General features: G+C 41.7%; 1 protein-coding gene across 4 annotated transcripts in view; it reads left to right on the forward strand.

Annotated features, from left to right (window-relative positions):
• The window catches only part of arvcfb (ARVCF delta catenin family member b), a 104835-nt gene that overhangs the window by 54243 nt on the left and 23638 nt on the right, over positions 1-26954 (forward strand). For all 4 annotated transcript variants that reach the window (XM_041042990.1, XM_041042991.1, XM_041042993.1 and 1 more), the window contains 4 exons: positions 1826-2009; positions 9599-9716; positions 9865-10036; positions 14383-14454. In XM_041042990.1, the coding sequence (XP_040898924.1) occupies positions 1826-2009; positions 9599-9716; positions 9865-10036; positions 14383-14454 (546 nt within the window). The remainder of the gene's footprint in view (positions 1-1825; positions 2010-9598; positions 9717-9864; positions 10037-14382; positions 14455-26954) is intronic.

Below are 26954 nucleotides of genomic sequence, written 5' to 3' on the forward strand. Positions count from 1 at the left end.
GAAACACTGACCGTCTGGAAAATGTACAGAAAGCGTTGTAAAGAATGGGGCGAGGAAGTATGACAGTTTCACTGCTCTGCTAATGGTCTGTTATTGTGGGGCATGAGGGAATCACAGACTGTGGGTGTCTGTACATGTGTGTCCACAAGTGCATTTCTATAATATGCACAGTGCATGTGTCCTTGTGTGTGTGTGCCTGTGTGAACGTGTGTGTGGATAATTGTAATGCCCTAGCTCCCGGTTGTTGTTACTTTGGACCAAGGGTTTTCAAACAGGCGTGCCTCCCCAGGGGGGGAGCATGGGAGGGTAGAATGAAAGCATGGAGGGAGAGACGTGAAGCAAAGAGGCCGCAAGAGGTGAAGGAGTATGATGCTGTTCTAAAAACACTGGAAAATGATTGCAGTTTGTCCTGCTGTTTTGCAGTTACAGGCAGCAGTAGAGGCTGGGACACACAGCTCATGAAGGCAGTTAAGTTGCTTTCATAAAAAAGCAGCCAATTTCTACCATCTGCCTCAAAAATCATACTCTCTGAGTTATAACTTAAATCTGAGCACACAGATATTATACACGTTTTTCAATTTGGTGGGACACTTTCCGATGATATAATCGACTCTGATGTCAATGAGCAGTGAACATCCATAAATCCGCATAAAGTCGTAGGAAAAAAGACGCTGCTTATAAAGTTGCCTGAGAGTCATCACATTTTTAAGTTTTCTTCAGGAAGAGAGTAATTCAGTGATAGCTGCCAGTGCCAGTTTGCCACTTTTTGAACAAATACCCCCCCCCCCCCCCCCCCCCCCCAAAGTTATAGCCCACAGCACAACTTTTTAAAGAATCCATGGTAACATTATACTTCCTGTTTACATCCCCCAAAATGATCATGATAAGGAACTAAATATTAACTAAATAGAAATGTAAACACAAAGATTAATCATATGAATCCCAAAACTTGTATCTCCCTGCAGGAAACCAGCCCATAGATGATCTGTGCCAGCAGCTGCCTCCACAGCTTCCATGTGTCTGATCATCTGATGCTGATGCTTTAACACAGCATTTTATTTTTGTTTGGGTTGTCTACCAGGCTTTGGTGCCAAAAATGGCTTCCTCTCTGCTTTGTCTGCATGCCTGGCTCTCTTTTTGTGAAACCTCAGGATGCACATACCCAGCTCAGTTTGATTTACCTTTTTTCGCACAAGTATAAAATAGGCTGCCTGTTACAGAGACGCACAGGTATATGGAAGACGTCTGGATTGTTTGGAGGAGAAGAGAGTGTGTTGTTTTAGAGAGGCTAAAATAGTTCATTTACATTGATCCTATATACACACAGTATCTACAGACTATAACTCTACAACACAAAGCATCATGAGTTTAATGTAACCGTGATGTTCCTACAGCAATATTATGAGATCTGCATAGAGGTATCACAGCGATGGTATAAACTCAGTATTGATTACAACATAGTGGTACTCAGCCTAACTCCCATAGGAGAGTAATAAAAGCTGATTTTTTTAATACAGTTCAATATGTCTACTTGATATCGTGACTGGCTAATGAACAGCCAATTTTGCTCCATTATCTTTTTTTCAAATATGGTTTACTGGCCATCCAAATGTGGATTTGATTGGAGTCTTAAAGTCTCTACTGCAGTGTGTTTGGCTGCTATACAGCTGTCAATATATATTACATCAACATCCCTTTATTTCGTCATTTTTTTCTCACTCCCCTTTCCTCGTCATTCCTACCTATTTCTTTCCTTTTATCATTGTTGTCTTTATCTGACTCTTAACTTCTCTTTTATTCTCCTTCCTCCTCTGTTTCCCTACAGGAACCCTGTGGAATCTGTCGTCCTATGAACCCCTGAAGATGGTGATCATCAACCACGGCCTGCAGACTATGACCAACGAGGTCATTATCCCCCATTCAGGTTGGGAGCATGAGCCCAACGAGGACTCAAAGCCCCGTGACGCCGAGTGGACCACCGTCTTCAAGAACACCTCCGGCTGCCTCAGGTTGGTTTAGCCCAAAGTTCATTCATAATTCAAATCATTGTTTTCCATCACCCACATGATGTAGATTATTCACATTGTTTGATTAGACATTTCTTTACTCATTAAATTATTCATGTATTGAGTCATTGGTTTGAGGGATGTATTACAGTCAAGGAAAAGTTGAAACACCAGATAGATTTTACAAGTTGCTTAGTTTAACAAGAATTTGAATACACCTGGTTTCAGTTCAAGACTCCATTGACTAATTGACTGAGGATTTAGGATTTAGGATAGACAAATGAATCAATAAAATAAACAATTTGAATATTTTACCTGAGGCTCACAGGCTCTTGGGTGCCTTGAGATAAAGTATTGATGTAATGATTTGGTGCTACATAAATACAATTGAACTGGACTGAAGAAAGTGGGAACTGCACCAAAAGGAAAGCAAACAAATTATCAATTTAAACAAGAATATCAGATACTAAAATAAAAAAAACCTTCTTGGCTGCCAGATGAAATGGATGAAAGCCTGGAGCTCTCTGTTGGAACTCAGGCAAATGGAAGGCTTTTGGACAATACTAATATTAAATCCAAAAGGACACAGATAGATATTAGGCTAAACTGTGGGGACAGATGGCGGATTTATTCAGGTTAAAGTTTATTCAGGTTTACAACATGTGGACAGAGATCATCCTGAATTTTATAGGGGAAACCCTAAACACTCCCAGGCCCTTTAAAGATTGTTTTCACTACGATACCAGTTGTAGCTGGGGACAGGTGTGACATATACGAGACTACATATGTGCACTTGTTGACCCTGAGTCAGGGTCAGATTTACGTTCTTTGGGTACAAAGAGAATTTATTATATGGCAGATGCTGTGCTCTTCCTGTCACGGTATCTGTTTGTATGTAAAGGGTGTTTGATGTCTGTCTGCAGTGGGATTGCTGAGTGACTTTAGGAAAACATAAAACTATTTATGACATGCCCTCACTTTTGACCACATAAGGTATGATACAGTGATCTATTGTGCTTTGGGGATGTTTCTGTGTGGTTTCCTTTTTCATTCTAATATCAATAATTTAACCAAATTTATATAGTAGGTTAAAAACAACTGGATTTGACCAAAGTTCTGTACACACTTCAGTTAAAGGCACAACAACAGCATAGTGAGTAAGATGACGTCAGTACCAGTAAATCTGGGCTGTGTAACTGTGTTACCACTGCTCCCTCAGGCAAATGAGCAGCATTAGCTGCAAACTAAACAAATTACAGTTAAATAATCACACAAATGAAGTTTGTCTCAAGCTTGTTAAGGCTGAGTGAAGGTAAATTGAGCCCACAGTGCAAATCATTGACTCGTGACAACAAGTCAGTGTGTTTGTTTACTATTTTACCATTGTACACTTCTTTATGTAGCTAAGGCAACATGCACACATTAACTGGGATGAAAAACATTAACACTTTGTCATTAACCCCTGCGTGAACTACAGTCATCCTCATCCCTGAACCTGGAATGATTGAGTCACACTCCTCTGCTTTAACTGTTTTCAACGACTGAATCCGAAACCTTGAGCTGTTCTGAGGTCAGTCATCCAAAATGGTGTTACCTCTTCCATTTCCACATCACCATACCTCACAGTTTAAAGTGGTGTGACTCACACAGCTTTTCATCTGACCCTTTCTGCTCAATTTATTTTAAAAAGTGGAGGTCAGCTTTAGTCCTGAGGGACTCCAGTCTGAGAGAATAGCTGGAATGTACCCTTACCTAAAGCCCGTGCATACACATGCTGTGAAACAGGACATAACAGTTGTTCAGGCCTGGATGATCACACTGCGTATCTCTGATATCTACATGATGATTGTTTGGCTGCAGAATAGATGACCAAACTACAACAAACCAAGGAAGATTAGTTCCAAAGAAAATATGTGGTGCACAAAATATCAAGATTGAGTTTGTTTAACCAAACAAACATACAGCCATAAAGCCATTATGTCACTTTGCAGTGGCCTTGGTTTGAAAGTTGCTGTGGGCTTTTGCACTGTTTAAAGTGGTGCTGGCCACAGTCTGCTGGGTAGTGCAAATGCACTGAGTGCACTGTTCAGTACATCACTGTGTGAAAACACTGAGTGGTTCCAGTAGAACTCAAAGGATCAGTCGATTAATTCATATAAAACAGTTTACCAACAGAAAATGAATCATCAGCAATTTTGATAATCGATTAATTGCTTAATTTTTCAGTAGTAATTATTTAAAGTCATTACATGCAAAAATAACAATCATTCCCTACAGTCTGTCTGTTACACATGAGAGTAAAAACTGTTAAAACTGTTGGTCTGACAAAACAATCAGGAGATGTGAGCTTGGGTTTTAGGAAATTCTTTGGGGCTTTTACGATTAATTCACGAATGAAAGAAAATAATTGGCAGGTTAATTGGTAATAAAAACAATTGTTTCATAATGTGTCTAAAAGCGTCACTGTTTTCAAAATGATGCACTCATTTTCCATACGTTTTGTGGAAAACAGCATCAGCTGAATACCTAATATTCAAATTGAAGGCAATGTAAGTGTCAGGCAAAAATTTAGTTCACCTCAAAAACTGCAAAACCTCAGCCAAACATCCTGTCGGCCTCTTTCTTTTAAATGCTGCCACCAGCTGAGGATGACAACTTGAGTGCAACGTTCTTGAATTCCTGTTATTAATTTCCAAGTAGTTTTCCCCTTCCAAGTATCTCTTCGCTTCTACCTTCCTCGCTGAATTTGTCATTTTGGCTTCAACTCAGAATGACAGACTGTAGTAAAGTGTAAGACGCGGAGTGTGTATGTGGGTTATCACGCCTCACGCCTGGCCAGCCAGGCCTGTCTAGACTGTAATCCAGGGAAGAACTTCTCCTGCCGTAGACATTGGTTGAGATCCAGATCAATATAACATCCAAATCCAGCTCAGACAGAAAGTACCAGAGTGTGTTTCACACATTTTTGCATCACATTAGATGGTTTCCAGCTAGTTTTCTCGGACTGCAGAAAGTGTGGAAACTTGGTTGTAATTTTAGAATATTTTCTGCTGAGTTGAAGAGACGCATTAACGAAGCAAGAGGGAATAAATGAAAGTGCTCAGACTGAGCTGAGGAAAGTCATAGAGAAGTCATGGAAATTTACAATCAGGGCCACAGTGGGAAACCTGCTCTCTCTGCCTCTTTCTCTCTCTCCTTGTCTTTCTCATGATTTCTTTCATTACCTGTCATATTCCCTGTCTTTCTTTTTCCCAAACACTATATCCAAACCTCCTCACCCCGATGCCACATATCTCATTGCTGTCACATATCACAATATCTCCCCGTCGCTGTCATTCCCTCGACCCTCGATGCAGGCACTGCTGACGAGAATACGTCTCCATGGTAACTGTAACCAAGCCCGCAGTTGCTTAGACGCAGGGTTTGTGCGCTGGGGAGAAAGCGCTGATGCCAGGGAGAATCTGTTTACTTGTGCCGACAGAAACGAAGCTTACACCTCAATAAAGCTGGGATAGTTTTATTATAATGGTCTCCTCTGTCGATATGGGGCCAGGTTATTTACAGTGTTTACCCTGTGGGCTCAGTGAAGGGGAAACAGTATGTGTGTGTGTGTGTGTGTGTTGAGGGTGGAGGTGAGCACCTGGGTTGGGTATCAAGAGCTTGTTTTGAATTGGTCCCAGTAAAAGGAGTAGATGTTTTTTTTTTCATTCCAATATCAGCTTCTGGGTTTCTGTGTGCATCAGTGCTGCTCATGTGTAGTGTTCATAATTATGTCAGACACATCAGATCAGAGTTAAGATTTACTGCTGTAAAGCATTATAACAAAAGGCAAGAATAATTCAGGGATGTGTAATTATAGCTCAAAAACAATTTAATGTGAAAAGAAGGAATCATTTCCTCGAACTAGGTATGAGAATGCCCCCCCCATTAATGGCTATAAATTTCCAGAATCACATAATGTTAGGACATCCAACTCAAGTAAAAACAAATGTAAGACAGTAAACACTCATTCACTTGTGTATGGCAACAAAGAGAGGCTTTAGATTGGTCTTTTTAGCTTCATTAGCAGTATGTCTCGAGGAAAGGCAGTGTTGCTTATTCTGTCATTTTGGCTCAAATGTCCAGATTTCCCACAGGATGAATCATAATTACTGTGTGATCCCCTGACTTTTCTTATAGTGCTACCAGCAGGTTAAAGTTTTCATTATTCCAGTGAAATATCTCAACATGTATTTGAAAAACACACATTTCAAAATAACTCCACTTCACAAACAATGAAAAGCTAATAATGAAGTTAAAAGTGGACTTGGCTGTCAGTGCACTGTTTTTCTTTTTTCACTCAGATAACATGAGAAGGATCTGAACAAGAATAAGTAAAGAAGCTGAATCAGAAATGGAATCAGTATCAATAAAGCCTTAAGAACACCCACCCCGAGGGTACACATATGGTCTTTCAGTGCTGCCGTTGACCTTGCAGGGCGATAGCAGAGGTCAGCCGTGTCTCCATCCATCTCCATCAGTCTCCATCAGTCCTGTTCCAGTCAATTCCTCCCAGCTGCTGTATTGTCCTCTGATGGCCACATGACTCTGAGTGACCTTCACACCCACACTTCATCTGATAAAGCAGACACACTATAGACACATCCAGCCCACTGTGACGGCCTGATACAGATGGACCTCTGAATGCACACCCACTTATTCCTTTAGCCTCTTATAGAAAAAATGCACCTCACTGCCATCGCTGGTGCAGAAATAATGAGACCAGAAAATGGCCAAATTTTTCTGATTTTTGTAATGCCACCAAAAGTGGTTGTGAATGAGACAGAACGGCACAAGCACTGAATACTGAGAATTGTCCAAAAAAAAACTTTTTTTCACAGAGTTAACTATTCCCTCGTTAATAATGAAAGACCTTGTACTTTCAAGGAAATCTGTCGTCTCTGCAGTCGGTTGTCACAGAAAAGAAAATGTCCTTGTTTCTCTTACAACTGCAGTGTCATTGTGTTTTGGTATTTTGTTATTTTATTCTTTGACTGTCAGAATATTAAAGTAAACGTAATTGTGACAGTGATGTCATAGGCAGAAAAACAATCTGTAATCAAAGAAAGACAAAAATGTGAGGTGAACCATTTTTTTTTAAATGGCTCAATAACTGGAGACCCTGAAATACTTACAATACTGGTGTGCTTCTTAGCGCTAAATGCTAGCAGCATGACTAAAAACCCTGTTACCTTTGCAGTCATACTGTAGTTAGGATTGATGGCATTAGACCTCATGGTTGATGGTCTTCGGGGATGATAGGTTGTCACTGTAAACACAGACCAACCTGGGCTGATCAAAAGAACTAAAATCAGATTGCACCTCCTGACACCTGAAGGCCTCAACTGCAGGGAAATCTATCAGATGCAGCCATGGTAAGCCAAGTAAGCTCCAGATCTTCTTTGGCACCACTGCTATGAGCACTATATTATACATAATGAATGCATGATGTCCCTGTGAGTGTGTTTGTTTACTTTAATACTCAATTAAAGAATCACATTTAACCAATTTGCACAAATGTTTTTATACTAATCTGCACATCCACATAACATAATACAGCTGGCTTCTTTTCCAAATGCTTGATAGATATAATTGGACCTGATGTAATAAGCTTAAAAGCAAATGCTTACAGCTCAACTCTTGATGTTTGATGCCATTAGTAGATTACTCACCTGGAGAGGAAATGCAGTATAACAACAACAACAGATGGTACACTGTCGGTGGATCAATAATCAGCAGTACCTATAGAACTTAACCCCCACTAAAAATATTACAGCACCAGATAACCCATGCAAAGACAACAGGGTCTTCTCACTCTGTCTCCACTGACAGATGCACCGTCCATAAACCCTTCCACCAAGACAACTGCTCCCTGAAAGACTCCTGGAAATGAAACAGCTGACAATAAAACGCTTCTGTCTGTCTGCTCCCAAACACACTCCTGTCAAATAAATCCAAGACGGACACTTCTCTGGATCCGTTTACAGGGAAGGTGGTGACCGTTTTCTGACAGCTGAAGATGGATGACTTTGGTTTATGAGTGGGTCCAGATGGCCGGTGCTGTCTGCCTGGTCTCTACCAAATATTAGTTTTAATTAGCACAAGTTGCAGGTTGGTTATGTGAGTCTCCACTCCATAGATGAATGGCAGAAATACTCATACAGTGGCCAATACGATGACTAGGTGTTAGGCAGGTGATGTGTTTCTGTGTGTGTATACTCATTGTGTAGGTCAGTAGTTGGACATGTATGTCCACTCTTACTTGTAAATTAATAAGTAGTAAACACATAAGGAAGACTCTACAATCATTTAGATACAGTACAGTATGGCTTTGCAGTTATGTCCTTTTGTTGTTAAAGTAAAGCATCCACCTGTGTAGCAGTGTTGGATGTGATATGTGTTTCAGTCCACACAGCACTATAAAGCAATCTAACTCTGCTTACCTCCGCAAGGCTGCCACTCTTCCACAGGACTAACTGGGGGTCGGGTAATGGGATTATGTGGGTTGGAAGCCTTCATAAATGAAGTCCCTGGAGAGGAGCGGGGAGCCCCAGCTATCCCTTAACCCTCTTTAAAGCCTTGCCTTTCACAGTCAGTCAGACAGCCACACTAAGACTGCACCAGCTCGCTACGCTCTTACTGTATAAGAGCTGTGCTCAGGGCGCTGGCTGATGTAACAGGAATGGCATTTCCCTTTGTACCAAAAATGAAATTTATATTCATCATTTTCTTAAGATTATTTCTAAAGCAGTCGGGATTTCTTACATTGTACTTTTGAAGCAGGCGGAGAGGATACAGGCCATGGGTCACATGCAAACCTACAAAATTACATGATGGGTTTAGACAGATATCTGGCCTTTGTCAACTAGTCTATGCACTTACCATATTACACTTGTTCCCCATGGGAATCACTAAACCTGAGAGGATGCTAATGTGTGATGCTAATTAAGGAAAAGTTAGATGTCGACGTCTTTATGTTTGATTGGTTTTTATACCCTGTTCCTGATTTAATTTAATTGCCATATTTTTATGATTGTAATGACAAAACTTGATGACAGAACTTAAAATTCCTTGCCACTATGCATGAAGTAGTAGTAATAGTAGTTGTAATCACAAAAATAGTTCTAGGAATCCTTGTAATACTAATGGCAAATGGAGAATTACAGTGAGCTACCTCTTGCATCAGCCGTTTTTCAGATTTTGGGATATTTATGTGAAAAAAGTGTTTAAATTTAGGAAATTTAGGTTGAAACTTTACCAACGGCAATTAAAAATATCAATAAAGACTTTAAATAATAAAAAGCTCCCCTTGCAGTTTTCCTAAAAGAAGAAGAGAAGAAGAATCCTTATTATCCTTGCAGAATACAGGTTGTACAGTTCAACAGGATTTTGTAAAATTACAATGATCTGCCACAGAAATTGCAGAAGAGCAAATTGAGAGCAGCTCTTGTATCGTCTAATCAACAGTGTAGTAATGTCCACTTGATGTTGCTTTACATGCCTCTGTCATGCTCTCTGACCGTGTGTTGTGTGTGTCTGACTTTGTCCTGTAGAAATGTGAGCTCAGACGGAGCAGAGGCTCGCCGCAGACTGAGGGAATGTGAGGGGTTGGTGGACGCACTGCTGCACGCTCTCCAATCAGCTGTAGGGAAGAAAGACATGGACAATAAGGTAGGACAACCTCTGACTCATCCGCTTAAACAAATATTAGTTACTTATGGTTCTATAGTACATGGCCCCTATTCTCAGTCTTTTGCACAGGAAACACCACACAGGTGCACTTATATCTGATAACGTCTCTGCTTCTCTTTCCACCTAGTCTGTGGAGAACTGTGTTTGTATTATGAGGAACTTGTCCTACCACGTCCACAAAGAGGTTCCAGGGGCAGAAAAGTTCCAGGACCCATCAGGGCTACAGGCCCCCGGCTCAGCAGGACCACAGAGGAAGAAGAAGGATGACGCTGGCTGCTTCGGTGGCAAGAAGGCCAAAGGTGAGAATGAGGAAAGAGGGAGACAGATAAAAAAACAGGATCACCACTAATTATTGTCATAAATCTGAGGAACTCCGAAATGAAATTTCTGCTTCTTCGATAAAACACCTGCTCTTGCAAAATTAAGAAGAAGACACTGTATGAGAAATTACTGTGATTTTTATTGCATAACAGGCAACTTAGGACCAATTAGACAAGTTCCTTGCAATGAAAGTTCCTTATGACACATTTTTGCTAAAATGGTTGGTAGGAGATACATGTAGTGTTTTCATAGTCCTAATTACTGTTCTCACCTTTTGCTTTCTCATTTTTAACGAAATCTACAAGATGTAAAAATTTGTGAAATATGGATGGATGGATGTCGAAAATGAAATTCTCAAGTTTCAAATGAATGGTGTATTCATGCATCATTCACCGAATCAACTTAACTGCATGATGTTTTAGTGATTCAGACGGAAAACAAACATTTGATTACAATTTTTAAAGTGTCATCGCTTCAGTTTTGACACAATTTCATCAGCTGCAGCTTTTCAACATCACCTGTATTGTCTTGAGGTGATAGCTGGTTTGTAAACAGGAATCAAAACACATAAAACTGTACGTACATGCATCACACACAGAGACACAGACTCACTTAAACATCATAATCAAAGCCAGTGAAATTTCTATAGGTGTAAATTAACACTGAAAAAAAGAGGATAATTCATAATAATAGTACATAAGACAGTTTACTGTGTAACTATAACCTTTCACATTCAATACAAGACTATGTTGATTTAAAAGACTTTTATTATGGACGTCTATCATGCTGCTGTCTGCTGCATCAGTAGGTTTTTTTGTTGTTACTGACTCTGCTTAACAGATGTGCCTTGTACCTATATGTTGTTAGCAACGTCTTAATCAGCGCTCTTCGAGGCTGTTAGCTAAACGACACTGCTATCTCCCTGCTGTACAACAATAATGGCTGCCATTAATCAGTCAGCCAATGAGGTGTGACTACCAGCCAGTGACCCCTGACATCTAACGACTCATTGGAGAATCCTTTGGTTCAGGGGTCAGGACAACACGGAGGCTTACGTGTATACAGATTTGTAAAGAGCTCAATTACCCACATGAATACTTTCATACATGTACACACACACACACGCACACACTGAATAATGAGATGTGTTTAACTGCTGCAGACCCTGAAGGTATTCTTTGAGGAAAGAGGCTCAGGTACAGAAACATTAAACAGCTGTAAAGGAGCATGGAGGCAGGTAGTTAAGCAGCACTGTCAGCAATATGGTTGGTAATTTGTTACCTTAAGTAGGCTTCCTCTTCAAGTTAATGTCACTTTCAGTATGAAGCATGACATTATGATCAACACGTGCTTAGCAGCTCATGCTTTGTTTTAGCTTATAAACAGTCTGATTCTTGGCAGTTATTTCCACGACTTTGAGCCCATTTCTCTTCTTCCCACACAGCAATTTTAATGAAGCACTTATACAAAGGCTGGCAGTTTGTGCTGTTTTTATGTATATGTTTCACTGTTCCTCTCTGTCCTGCCCTCCTCCCTGACAGCAGAAGCTAAATCCTTTCTTGTCTAGTCTTTCACTTATTCCTTCTTTTTCATTCTTTTCTTTCTGTCTCTCTTGCCAGCAGGTTTTCACATCTTTTCTGGCTATTTGACTCTTTCTTTCTCCCTCTCCTGTTCTCTCTAAAAAGCCATCCCACTGACGCCAACTGTTTGAACATCCTGCCCAGAGAACACCAGTGAACTGCTAATGGCTTCCTATCTTGCCTCTTTTCAATCTCAAAAGTCCTCCTTACTTTTTCCCTCTTTGCGCTCTCTTTCTTTTTACTATGATGGCCCCTTTTCTCCTTTCCCTCCACTCTTTCACTCTCCCTATTCAGTAAAAGATGACTCCTTTTGTGGAAAACTGTTAACATGTATTGCACAGCTTCTTGACACACGCACACACATCTTTTTCACCATGCCTCTTCTCTCTTCTCCCTGCTTTGTGTTTTTTTTTTTTTTGCATTGCCGCTGCTTCGTTGGCTAACTATAGAGGAATGGTTTAATCAAGGTGAGTGCCCCCCCTTCAACCCTTCTCACTTCAGCTATCCTCCCCCTTTTCATCCTCCCCCCTCTCCTCTCTTCCTCTTACTTTCCTCTTGCTGTAGAACATTGTTAGAAGTAGGTTTGGGTGTCATCCAAAAACCTGAGAAACTTCCAAGGACTTCAGAAAATTGGGGTGTTTCACTCATTCCACATACATTCCTTCACTGTAGTCACCTATCCATCATAGCACTTATAGCCTCCACCCATCCCAGTCGTCACAGTTTGTTAGAGTTAGTCATTCCCTGGTCTTCTAAAACAGTTGAAAGGTAAAGGGAGTACTTGGTGAAACAGGTAAGTCATTGGTTTTTATCATGATGTAAGTAGAGCTTGACTAATCAGATGGATCAAAGATGCTGTAATAGAAATTAAAACCTGAAATTTTCCCCCAGATTGTCTTTGGTCTGAGTCTATGTTTAAACTGAGGTGTCCAGCCTTAAGACTCAAGATAAAACTAATCCCAAACAGTTATGACAAACTGCTACTGACTGTATCCAACATCTCTGATCCCTTTGTGTCATCAAGCACAATGTCAAGCTCTGCTGCAGGCCCTGTTAGTGTGTGTGTGTGTGCGTGTATGCGTGTATGTGTGTGTGTGTGTGTGTGTGTGTGTGTGTGTGTGTGTGTGTGTGTGTGTGTGTGTGTGTGTGTGTGTGTGTGTGTGTGTGTGTCTGTCAACATTCAAGATTTGGTGCCACGGTCCACTATCCTTAAAATTTGGAGGTTTCCCAGCAAAAACTGTGATTGTTATACCCAAGAAAAAGTTCTTCACTAGTTGGAGAGGTCCTTAAGTAAAACAGTTTGACATGTTGGAAAATACAGTTCTTCACGTTCTTGTCAGGAGTTAGAGTTAGATGAGAAGATTCACTCTTAATGTCTGTGTGCTGCTGATGAAGCTTGAGCCGGAGTTCAGTTAGCTTAACTTCTCTAAAGAGTGGAAGTGGTAGACACAGTTTTCTGAAGCCCAGAGGACAGCTGTGAACTGTGCACACACTTTTGTTTACCTTTGGACAGAGCCAGAGTAGCTGTTTCCCCCCTGGCTCCATTCTTCCAGCCTTTATGCTTGTCCAGGTTGTCCCCACATGGAAAAATGGAATGTGTGTGCACAGCCCCTCCCTTTCCTTTGTTTGCTTTTTTTGTCTTGCACCTGTACCCAACTGGGGCTGGATGTTCCCCTTATCCAACTTTTTTTTTTGCATTAAAATGTTTTACCAGTACAGCTAGGTCCTGTACAGTTTTTGTTTGGTTGTCACAGTCTCACAGCGAGCTGTAGTAGCAAGCTTGTGCGTGAGGGTGGTATCTGCTCTCTATCTGAAAGCAGGTTTTTTACCATTATTAATGTAATATTGATACATTATATATCATTTCACAGGAGGACAGGACTAACTAGTTGATATCTTTATCATCAGAAAACAATTTATTCTCTAATCTTGATTTAGGCAACTTAAATGTCTGAGCCTGTTTCCTGAAGGGAAGTGGGGGTAACTTATTCTTACCCCAGCTCCAATGGCTGTAAATTTCACTTCCGTCCTTTTGAGGCCTGTTTGTCTCTGTATCTCTTTACTGTCCCATGGGCATGTCCATGTGCATGTGAGATGACCATTAGCTGGTTGTGCTGCTGTCACCCCACCTCCACCCCATCTATTTACCCCCTGCCACTGCATTATTCAAGGTGTTTTGCCTCCCAGGAAGTGCTGCTGTTACATGAGAAATGTGTGACCTTGGAAATAGAGTGTGTGCATTTATATGTTTGTGTGCAGTCTTGCATTCAGACAGTATGTTTTTGTAATATAATGCTAATTCATCCCTATGAAAACAGTGGTGTATGAAAGCCAGGGCAGCAGACTGTATCAGTATGTGTGTGTTTGAACATATCACGCTTCTAGTTTTCTGTGTCGCGTGTACATGCAAACATTCATGCTTCATCGTTGGTGCTGGTGTAGTGTAGACCTGGATTAGACCGATATGCAAATCTACCCTCAGAGTGTAATTTTGTACAACCCCCATTAAAATCTACTTCACCCTGATCAGCTATAAACCATCTATATATAGTTTTAGTGGTGGTGTTAATACATTCTGAGATGCTCTTTTACCATAAAAAATACAGTTATGATCCAAAGATAACGACATCAGCCTTCAAAACCCATATCTGTCTAACCCCGGCATCTACGACATTGTCTTTTACGATTTAGTTGTCTCAGGATGTGACACTGACATGGTCTTCTCTCCTCTCTCCCCTACCCAGGCAGAAAAAATGGTGAGAACGACAAAAACTACGACACATTGGATCTGCCCAAGCGCACAGAGCCGTCAAAAGGTAGGCACTCGTCTGGCAAGCAACACATCCCTCTGTTAACACTTTCGCCGCTGAGCGAGAAGATCACAAAGGAGAGCAAATTTGGAAATAACTCACCTGGTTTAAAAGAAGACAGCGAGTCAGACATTTGACCACAACGCTGGCGGAGACAGTGATTAATTTGGCTGAAGGCAGGTCGGGTGTGTTGGTCAACAGAAGTATGGGGAGCCTTTGACAGAAAACAAGGTCTGTTAATTGAGCTTTGTTTGATGGTTTTGTGCCTCCAGCGTGGCAGTGGGTGGCTGGCAGCTTGTGAGAGCATCAGTTCACTGTCTTTTTCTTAAATACTGCAACAGTGCACTGGGACACACGTTTGTAAGTTAAGTTTGTAGCTAAAGGACATGTTGTTTGGTCTGTTGCATTATACTGTGCTTTAATTTACTGGTAACTGCTGAGCCCAGGAGAGGATGATCTGAATCAAATCTTCTATCACGGTTTATATGGTTTTATATTTGGATTAGAGCTGAAACAGTGACTTGATTCATTAATTAGTCAATGGACAGAAAATCGTCCACTATTTTGATTAATCATTTGAGTCATTTTTCAAGCAGATATCCCAAACATATTCTCCTTCTAGTGCATCACTTTTAAGGATTTGCTGATTTACTCTGTTTGAAATCATTGTGAATTGAGTATCTTTGATTTTTATACTGTTGGATTCACAAAACAAAATATTTGAAGATGTCATCTTGATCATTAACCAAATGATTGATCAGTTAGTTTATTTATCAGAGTTATTGACAGAGTAAAGGAAAACTTTCTTGATGAAAATTAAAGGTTCATATGAAATATGTTTGTATGGTAAATATGAAGCTAACACCAGCACCTGGTTAACCTAGCTTAGCACAAACACTGGAAATGGGGAGTTATCTCTTGTCAAACACGCTGCCATTTCCTCTGTTTGACATGTTTTCACCTGAACCCATTAAGAGTAGGAGCCATCTTACACGGCAGTGTTTTAAGGGATTCACTTAAGGCAATGTGCTTCCTGTCTGACCCAGTGAACTGCACCTGGAGCACCCATAGTGCAACACGAACATTTTAACTCCACTCAGCAGGTGCTGCTCAGCCCAGGTAGAAGTGAGCTGATTCAGAATCAGCTTTGAAGCCTGTCCCGACACTAGCTGTAAAATTAGGAAATGGTATTTCAGATATTTAAAATGTATAAATGCATGTTAACAACAATGCGTGCTTTATTGCTGTTATGTTATTTAAAGTAAAATTTTGATAAATGTATTGCATAAGGCGTTAACTAGTACACAAGGCTCATGATTACAGATTAGTTTGTTTTACCCATTACTTAAAATTTGCATCAGTTTTAAGTAAAGTCATCATTTCCAGGTGAATAGTATGAGCAAGCTTAGCTGTTTCCTGTGTTTACAGTATATAGTTTATATAGTTATATATTATATAGTAAAGTTTCTGGAAAAGTTTCTGGAAATAAACAAAATCTTTCTACAATAGAGAGAAATTAACTAGAAAGGAATGTTTGTGTTCAGCTAATTCTGTGATTTAAATTCCAACACATTGATTCAAAGATCCTACAATATTCCCACAAAGAAGGCCTGCTTATTTACACTGGGTCAGCCAATTTTAAGATTAGGCATAGCTACCCTGGTGTAAATGCTCGTGGTTAAAACTCATCTCACAGCATACAGCATATCGTCATCGTGATATGGCAAAGGCAACTTGGAAAACTCAGCACATGGAGGTTTGTGGAGCATAACTTTGTCCCCAGACTCTGTTTCTATCAATAGTCTGTGACTAACTGTGTGTGTGTGTGCACTCATACTCTCTTTGCTTTTTGGCACTGACAGGTGATTGTAACAGTCATAAAAGCAAATTAGTATGCAGCACGTACTGCAGTGCATCCGGATGGTAATAGAATCTGTATTTGCTTGTGGTGTGAGTCTGTACAATGCTTTCCTCTGTGGAAAAGTGTGTGTGTGTGTGCGTGTGTGCGTGCGTGCATGTGTGCGTGTGCGTGTGTGCGTGTGAGTGTGTGTGTGTGTGTGTGCGGCTGTCCATCTCTCTAGTGCCGTCTTTGGAATATGTCTGGATTCGTTACACAACCATGTGGTATTTACACATCAGCACCTTCATCAATGTCTAGTGGCAGGCACTCAAAGTCAATACAACTTCTTGTTTGACTGTTAATTAGCCACATTAACACGGCAAAGTGGGCTGTCGTTAAACTAGATCACAATTAATTGCTGTGCATTTCCAAGTTAAGCCGATTTTGCCTTTTTTTTATCATTCCTAAAGTAAAGGGAAGCAGATGAGCTCCAAGGATGATAATTAATATTTTCCACTCACTGGGTTTTCATGGGTAAAAGCCAAGTTGGCATGCTGAGACTGTGGATCTATAGCGGTTACAATTGTGGTGCGATTACGTTACACAATGTGCAAACAACACCCTTCGGAGTTTTGAACCCAGAGAAAGCAATTATTGTTATAGACCTAAATGTCATCCACAGTTAAAATGTGTGTGTGGGTTCACGTTGTAGAGAGCACTCTGCATTTTCTTGCTCGCAGACAGACAAATCACATTTGACGTTTATTAGCTCGACGCACAGGCGAATAACAACAGTGAAATGCATGGATAATAAGCTTAATCACCAGAGCAAAACCCACAGTGACTTTTAAAGCACATTTATCACTTTTTCCTCTTCAGGACACATCAGACTCCTCTGGTTGCCGTTTGTTTGTCTATGAAAATGTATGTGTTTGTGTGGGTTCAGGCACATACTCCACCCTCCACCACCGCCACCACATCCCCTGGTCATCTGTGCAGAGTTTGCAGAGGGAGAGAGAGAGAGAGAGAGAGAGAGCAGTTCTCATTCGGTGGTGATGGCTAAGAGAGATATGGGAGATTACATGTGTATCCCAGCCCTGATCTGATGTCAGACAGAGAGAGGTCAACACTGGGACCAGGCTGGACCTGGCAGTGGGCAATGATTAATCTTACCGTTTGTGTGTGGATGTGTGTGTGTGTTCAAAAAGGAAAAGAAAATGAGAGAGAGCACGACAACAGAACCGAGCCTGATGGGTATTTTGAGTTTCACATCACTTTTGTAATGTTTGATATATGTTTTCAGGGTTGAAACTAGTAGTTTTTTTTTTTATTAGAGTTTTGAATATCTTAAAAGTTTTTTTAATTGGTTTTTTGGCCACTTGGAGCTAGAGGAACAAGCTGTAAACACATTGACTTATCATTTACAAAGTTGTTTTGGAGAACAAACAGGCCGCGGTTGCCGCAGCAGACACAGACCTTTGTGTTTCTGACCACCAAAAAATTTCATTATTCGGTATTCAGTCTCCATATTCTCCTGAGAGAAATCCACACCTGTTTAGCTGTTAAATGCTAAAAGCTGCTATTCACTAACTTTGTCTGTTTGCTGTGTCAGTGCTGGGAAGGTACAGTAGAGAGTGTTTTTTTTTTCTCTGAAAACAGCTGTCTGCTATGGCTGGAGGTGAGGTTGATGACAGTGGTAGTGTGAACGAGAACAGTAATGTTGCAGGGCGTAAAACCAAAACAATGAGCTGAAAATGCTCCGTAGACCAGTGTTGGTTTCTTTGCTCATGACCATCTCTTATCCCTTCACTGACCTTAAATGAGTAGTTTTAGTTTTAGCAGGAACTTAGGAGGTTTGCACAGCTGGTTTTACAGTTTGACACCCCTTTGTTTTCAAAGTAAAAGTCCATTATCCGTGTGACTGAAAGTTGTCTACAAGCATTAACCACAGACTCACGTGTAGACGGAGCGTGAAAACTGACTTTTCTGGTCATTATAAACCAAACACCAGTGCCATCAATTCACTGTTCTTTTCACTAAGTAAACTAATGTTGTGATTCGCCCTTCTAGCTGATTATGTGGCCACTTTGTCCACCATAACTGATGGAGTTATTTTGTCTGTGCAGTTGCACCAGAAAGAGGACCTGTTGCAGGAACACACATCATTAGAGAAGTCTAGAGTTACCAGCAGTGCATTACTCATCCTGCTCAGAACAGAGGCAGAGGGTGGCTGTAACAAAAGTAATTAAGAAGTGTGAAAAGACGCATTTCATTAAAGAGCCGATGAGCCCCTGAGATGATAAAGCATTTTCCCAGCAGTTAATTGAAACCACAGCTTAAACCTTTAGATTGGAGAAAGGTCAGGTGAGAAGAGGAAGGAGGGGGAGATAGAAGGTGTGATGTGCGATGACTGAGAGTGTGCACTTCTGCAGATTTCTCCTAAGTTTTCTGAGAGCAGAGGTAAAAAAAAAAAAAAAAACGAAAATGAAGGGCTTTCCTCTAACCTGAGGAAGGGGTTGAGAGGATACAGAAGCAGTTGTTTGCGATCCTGAGAGAAATACAGTACCTCAAATTAATTATCCTTACCTTTTAATGCAGCCTTCTTCACCCCCCCACCCCACCCGCCCATTCATCTGCTATTTCTTACTCTCTCTCCACTGTATTGTCACGGAGGTGTCACAATGCAGGAAAGCATAAAATGTCTCACATCCTCTCTGAGCATGTGGGTGTGTTTTCAATGAGCTCCAGCAGCCAAAGAGAATGAGTGAATGAATGAATGAGTGCTCACATCCCAGTGAAACTAAGACAGGATCATTTGACCTTGACAGATGAGGAAGATGGGCTCTGGTCTTTCTTTCTGGATGCACATACAGACAGCTCAGTTTATAAAAACAGTTTCATATTGGTTATTTGTTGACTAAAGCGCTGGTCATACTTCAGTACCGACACAGACAGCTGCAGACTTGCGAGCAGACAGCGCACACACACACACACACACACACAGTGGCATACTCAGTGGCAAGTAGTTAAAAAAAATAAGGGACAACAAGAAAAAGAAAAAAAAAGAAAATGGTGTGTGCAACCGTTTAACGAGAACAAGACCATCGATGTGGAACACAATACATACAGTACACAGAACAAGCTCTCAGTTTACTTTTCTAGGATATGCACAGTCAGTGAGCTTATAGCATGAACAAGCCAACCTTTATGGACTAGGACAGATGATGATTCTGGGGGATCAGCAAAGAGATTACAGTTGAAAATGTGTTCAGTAGTGTTTTTCACCACTCATCGTGGTGCTGAATGAAAAGTCACAAGACCCCCAAAGTCTGTAGGATCCATCCTCTGGGAACCATGAAGGTCTGTTGTTGACCTGTTGTATTTTAATTTGGTCCAAAGTGTTGGCACGGTTGGACCAAACAGTCCAACCGTGCCATTCATGGAGCTGCACTCCCAAGGTTCCTGTTTGGCTGCAGTAAGTTCATACTGAATACCAGCCTAACCTTTATGCAGCATTATTTTGTGGTTAATGTATAGTTTGTGTACTTTGTCAGTTTGAAAATTCCACATCAGCTAAAGCCTGTTTGCCGTTTACCTTTTCCCTCTGGACCAGCATACTGCCCACTAGTATATTCTTGTATGGGAAAATAATTTGCGACCTTGTGGGTGAACGCTGGCAGAACTTATTCCCATCATGATGAATCTTTTTGTCAAACTGCTTGTAGTTTGCAGTGAGACAGATTGATTACAACTGCATTACGTAGTGCTAATTAGTCATATCTGACAATAAGGGCAATCTGACTAAGCAATAAAGGCCTTGAAAAGCCTCAGTGCTTTCCATGAGCTTGCCCTCTTGCTCTCTTTATTTCTCTTTCTACTTCACTTACTAATTCTCTTTTCTTTTGCTCTCTGCCACTTAAGTTCTCTCTCCATCCCTGGGAGATTTATTATGCTCCCTTCGCCTCGCAAACACACATTGAGCAATTGAGAAAACAGCAGCATTTACCAAGACGACAGCTGTGTAACATGTCTCACAGCTTTGTCTTGCAAGCCAAGCATTTAATTTGTGGAGAGGTCTTAGTGTTGACAAACAACAATAGTGCAAGCTGTTATGTATTGCATTGTATAACCCTATTTGATATCATCCCACTGGAGATCTCTATTTGTAGTATAATGAACACTGACTGTTTTGCTATTGGAGTCATCTCTGTCTCCGATGCGTCTGAGTTCTTGAAGTCTGAAAAGTCAGAGGCTCAATTGAATTAAGGAAAACAGAGCTACACTTTCATTGTTTGTCTCTGCTGTTGTCGCAGCACATGGGGGAGAAATATTTCACTTAATGGCTCTGTGGCACAAATCTGATTCTTCTAATCTTTCCCGTAATATCTCCATGGCTCGGAAGCCGCGGCAAGAAAAGCAATCGTCTTGCCCAAAGGCACAATGAACGCCCTGCCACAGTGAGCAAATATGCTCGAGCAGATCCATTTTTCAAGATAAAGCATCTTTGCGTCATTAGCTGCTGCCAAGTCTGCTTCAAAGTAGTACAGTTCCAATGGGAGGGAAAGTTCTGGCCTGTTCTGTATCTACTTCACAGCCAAAGTTAAAGCTGAATATCATGAATAATTTACTCTATATTGAAAATTCCAAGCCGTGGTCTCATGTAGGTGCGCTCTGTTTATATGGCTGTGGAATGTAACACCCAGGTAGTGAACGCCGAACCCTGGCCTTGCTGACTTCTTGCTAGCATGCAGCCGGTTGACCACTTGGGTGAATCACTCATCCTTTTGTTCAGAATAAACACACAGCTCAGTTTCTCCCTCCTCCTCCTCTTCTTCCTCACTTCCTGCCGTCACATTTGGCAGCACAGTGAGACCCCAAAGAATGAGGACCGGCTACCTCACGTCCACACTCAGACACACACAGATGGAAAGTCACACATACAAAGAACGCACACAAGCAAAATGGCATGCCTATAAACATGTATCACTTGCACGGACACATGCTCACACACATTCACACATACTTTCTCACTCTTAGCTTCTCTGCTGTCTTGACACATAGTGTTCACTCTTCAAACTCTGGGTTGGATCCAGACTGTCTGGCACCTTATATCACTCTCCATCACTTTGTAGCCTCAGTCATTACATTTCCCTTGGCAATACACGTTCCTTAGGCCAAATATACAAAGTGTAGCTTCGCCTCTACAGCTTTTTCATACAGGGCACTGTCACGTCCAGAGGGAAGTCCATCCTCCTCTAAGAAAACGAGGGCCTGTGTATCACGGGGTGTGAGGAGTGACTAATTGGTTTTATAGTTCTGTTCCATATCAACCACAACCTTCAGATGGGGAAGCAAAGCTAAATAGGGTAGAAACAAACAGAAACCAAAAAAAGATATTGTATCTCAGGAGACTTCCTAGTTAAATGAAGGATAAATAAATATAAACAAAAACCATGAGCCAAAACATTGGATACAATCATGCTCTACTGGAATTTCCACCCAAACTGTGTGTATTGTTTCTATTAACAGTTTCCTGCTCTGAACAGCTGCCCCAAGTGGCAGCACGAGATAACTGATGCCTGTGAGTCAAGGCAAATACAAACAAGAAGCATTTGAGACCGGCTGAAATCTGATTTTTGAGATGCATTTTCACCAAATGTCAAAAATGTTTGAATTCCTCCATCATTTCAGTGATATATAAGCAATCTTAACTCTAATCTTAACTCTATTCAGCTGTTACCACAGCAGCAAGTAGCCTGTATTTTCAGTGTCTTCCCGTAGCAGTAATGACAGCTAAAATGATACTAAAATTAAACTGTCACTTTAAAGCGGCAGGGCGAAAGTGGCTGCAGTGACTTTGAAACTTGTGCCATTGATGTGTAGGCTGTTCGCTAACTAGCAAAACTATATTATTCTGTTTCTGATCCTTTCTGGCAGCTGACAAACTGCTTCAGGTGCCACCGTCCTTTGAGCCAACCCAGATTTGGATCAAGTGGTAGGAAAAGTTGGAGACAAAGTGTATTAACTTGCATCTAAATATCAAGTTGAAATTTTAGTTGTAAATGGGCTTCTTACTCATATGCCATTTGAAATAACTGGACCTCATTGTCCTCTTAGTGTGTGGCAAGGTTGGGTGATGGTGGAAGAACGTCTAGCTTCAACACATGAAGAACAACAGACACTAGAAACCAGTTGTGTGTAAAATTTTAAAGCTTTGACAGTACCTCTGTTAATTTGGGGACACAAACTTGCAACAGTATAGACGCAGTACATGCATATGTATGATGGCATGTGTAAAGAGTGTATGCCAACATGTTAAAAGCTACACACCCTCCTCTCATGAGCTGTTTCACACAGGCAGTGATGAAAAGGAGTGATAATAAGGCGAGGAGGAGTAAAACACAAATGAGGGGAGCGAGAGGTTTATTTAAGTGGGACCACCTTGTGTTTTGTTGGAAATACAAAGAGGTTTGCATAATAATGCTATTCCTAGGAGGTCTCTAGGAGAGTGACTACTCTACACATCATTAGTAGAATGAAGTCCTTGCAGATTAGTGTGTGTGTTTGTGTGCGCTGATGCATGGCAGCATTTATCCACCTGTGTTTGGCAAAGGATAGTGTGGCGTCTCTAATTCCCAGCACTTCCTCTGTGGCAGTGCATAAACCTAAACAGCGCTTCCACCCACTACCAGTGATCAACTGTTTCTCAAGTTCTTTAAACTTTCTTTAGCCCCAAAAAACTCAGTGCCCCTGATCTGTGTTTCTCCTCCTACAAGGCTCGGTGGGATTCTAAAAAAGTGCTGGGAATCCACATTAGCCGGCAACATCAGGCTCTTCAGATGATTAACCATGTCATTCGCCTCCCCCATCTCCCCAAACCTGAGCAGTTGGAGCAAAGTGATAATTATAAGACAAGAATGATTCCAGGGTAGTAGGAGGAAGCGCAGTGAGATTTACTTGCCAGTTGGAGCCTTTGTTTGGCCCTGTTCAAGGCACAAGAGCGCTGCTTCCTGTTTCTGCGAGAGATGCTTTTATCTAATTAAAAGCAGATTAATGGCGCACTGACTGGCATCGCTGGAGCTACAACTGAGGCTTAGAGAGGGGAAAAATGCCCCCCCCCCCCCTCCAGAGTTCGCCACTGTCCCGTTACTGCTAAACAGTAAATTAAATATTGGTCGTAAACAGTCTAGACTGTTGTAAGCAGGAGTGCCTAAGTGCACCTTAAGGACCGATGTCCTTGTATACAGTCAAAGGAGAGGGTCGGAGAAGAGTTGAGCACGGGCAGGGGTCCAATTAAACTGACCCTCCTCCGAGGTTTTACTCAGAGCATAAAATCGAGCACGGTTACGCTGTATATTACGCCTTCGATTACATTTTAGGGATTTAACTGACACTTTTACCCGAGGCTACATAAAATTTGTGCAGTCATCGCAAGCAAGTAAGCAGAAGAGTGGAAAGGCCAAGGTCTCAGTGCAAGATCATACAATAATCCGGTGACTATACAACAACCATGAAAGAGATGAACAGAGGAAGGGGGAAATATAAACAGTCTAAGGAGAAAGATGAAAGTGTCTATTTATGTAAGAGAGTGAGAAGAGTGAGTGGGAAGACGGTGACATGAAACACTTTTTGATGGTGAGTTTTAGTGCATCCACAGTCAGTCTGTTAGATTGGTCTATAATCAGAAGTATTTTGGATTTTAATGTGCGTTTGATTTGACGATGGGTTCATTTAAGCCGACGGGAACAACTCATCTCATCCTCACTTCTCACTGCCTTTCATTTGACTCTTGCACACACATACACACACATACACACACAAATCCTAATTCATGCAGCTGTCCATAAACACAGCCTCGAGCACGCACGAGCTCATTTATGCACGCAAATAGTTTGTCTCTCACACACACATGCACACGTAAAGGACAATGCACTGTGCCCTTGACCATGAGGGTGGTATTATGTGGCTATTAGAGGTGGTGTTGTTTGTCAGGGTGTTGCTGAGAGAGAGAATATTACCAGGGAAAATTGACCACAGCACCATGTGTGTGTGCTGGTGTGTGTTTGTATACGGGGAGAAAAAGCATAGACTGTCATCCTCCAAGGCGAGAGTTCATCCAGAGTATCCATCACACTTCAGCGTGCCATTTCACAAAGGGGAGGGCTGGCGATGCTGGAGGAAGTGTTAAATGAGAGATGGGTGCTGACACCGACACAGACACAGGAAATCCTTCCACCGTCAAACACCATCACGGCCGTCATCCTGCATTCCAGCAGCAGAGTTTAGCTGGAGACGGAGGGTGCACTTGCTGAGGGGCTACTGGTCGGACGGTGGTGCAGCAGCTGGGTGGAGTTCAGGATATTGAACCACCACCACCATTTTTGTCACATAAAGAAGTTTACTGAAGTTATTGCCCCTTTTCACATACTCATACTCCTGGTGCTAGCCACACACATCTACACAGCTGTTTTCAGTTAGCTGGGTGGAGCTACGGTCGGAATTACCTGAGCTCTCCATTTAGTAAGAGGGTTGTTCTGCCCCAACAGGTGAAACAAAAGAGTTGCAGTGAAGTCAGAGAAGTGTGGATCAGTCTGTACTTACCCACACAGTCCTGAAGACCTGTGTGGGTGTTTATAAAGTACCATGGCTGTGGAGAGGCTTTAAATACTGTCAACATCACACATGTGAAAGCTTTTAGACTAATTAAATACACAACAGAGAGACAAAACAAAAGTAGAACAACTAAACCAGGGGGACTGTCAGAGACAGAACAAAGCAACAAGGCCCCCCACACAGCCACAGACTCTCTTCACATCCTGTCACAGTTTAATCACTCCAAAATATAAATATAAATGTGAGACACAGTCCATTAGGGCAGTATTTAACATGTTATTGACAGCTGGCTTTACATTACACACAGCATATGGTTTAGTTTGGCAGTTCATCCATTTATCAGACAGTGGACCATTCTGTAAGCCCCATCCCCCTCAGTTACTGTTTCTACGCCTCTCCATCCATGCTCCGCTCATATGCAGTTTATGATGGCAGAAAGTAGTATTATGAATGACAAGGTTAAGATTACTTCTTTATAATATAACTGCTTATGTAATTTTAAAAATTTTAAACAGTACGTTTTCACCTTCAAGAAAAAAGCTTTTTAGGATTAGGACAAACCCATAATGCTGTTTTGGGTAATGCTCATAGTGGTTGCTGGAGTGTACTTCCCCTTATCTATTGGCAAATGTCAGCCCAAATTCAGATAGTGTGCAGGACATCACGTTCCACAATGCCAAGTATCACCCTTATTGCAGGCTCATGCACACTGCTGGTCCTGCTGTGCATCGCTGTGGCTGCTACACTATGATGGAGCACAGGTTGCTAATAGGTTAATAATCTGCATGTTGTTATTTGTCTGATCAGACAAATCATCAAATGCCTGCACCTGTATTTATGTGAATGTTGACTGTTGGTATCAGCAACTCAAACATTAGTCCACAACTAATATCTATGTGTGTGTGTTTAAACTTATTCCTTTCCATCATCTGGACTGCCGGCCCAGGCCCTGATCATCCCTTCACCTCCTTGTTCCAGTCACTGCCATATCTCCATACCCCCCACCCCCTCAAATCCACTCAGTCACGATTTCCTCTTTCTTTCCATCCATCCTTGCCTCCTTTACTCTCCCTGCCTTCTTCTTTCCTCTCTGTCAACCTACCATATTACTCCTTTCCTCCCTGCTCACTGGTTCCGTACTTTCAGTTCCTCCTCTGTCACTCTTGTTTTACCTTCCCATACTCCTCTTCATGCTCCTCCCCTCTCACAGCCTTACTTAGTCCCATCTTTTCCCTTTTACTCTTCCTCCCACCACCCCATCCCCAGCTCTCTCTCCATTACCTCTCGGTTTTGCATGTCCTCCCTCTCCTGTTCCTCCTCCTCCTCCTCCCCCTCCTCCTCCCTCTGCTCCTCTCCTCTCCTCTCCTCTGTTGATGCAGAATTTCCCTGTGAAATCCCTGTCAGATGTGGAGAGATGCAGCATTTTGGGAATCGACTGTAAGTTGGAATTTGTGGTGCACGACACCACTCTGACAACTTAAGCTTGTTTTTCAACCTTTCAGGCTCAGGTGAGCAACTAAAACTGCCAAACGGGAAAAAGGAAACATTGTCTGCTGCCCCCCACAGCTTTTCTCTGTGGATTCCTCCTCCTTTCTCTCTGTCTTTATCTTTCTTTCCTTCTCTCTGTACCTACCTCTTCCCCCTCTATCTCTTTCTCTCTGGCAGCCTCTTGCTCTTGCCTGAGTCTCCAGTTTCGTTTGTGTCTGGATGAGGACGTGACTTGCCTGTGTAAGGAGATCAGGCACTCAAGGTGATGCTGAAACACACTCCACTCTCACACACACACACACATAGGCAGTCATACACACTAATAAGCTCAAAAGCAGGTACACATGCCTCTCTACTCTGAAGCACTTGAGCGTCTGAGGGAGCTGTTGATGCTAAACACAAACTTACACCAAGCACAAGCAGGACTTGGCCACTAATTGCAGCCTTCAGGCTAGCATTTTGGCCAAAATACTGTGGAATTATGGGAATTGTAGGTAAGGATCAAAAATTGTCTCCATTTACACACATTACCAAACTATCATTATCACCCAGATGACCAAGTTGT

The sequence above is a fragment of the Toxotes jaculatrix genome, chromosome 7 (assembly GCF_017976425.1).
Source record: "Toxotes jaculatrix isolate fToxJac2 chromosome 7, fToxJac2.pri, whole genome shotgun sequence".
Classification (NCBI taxonomy): domain Eukaryota; kingdom Metazoa; phylum Chordata; class Actinopteri; family Toxotidae; genus Toxotes; species Toxotes jaculatrix.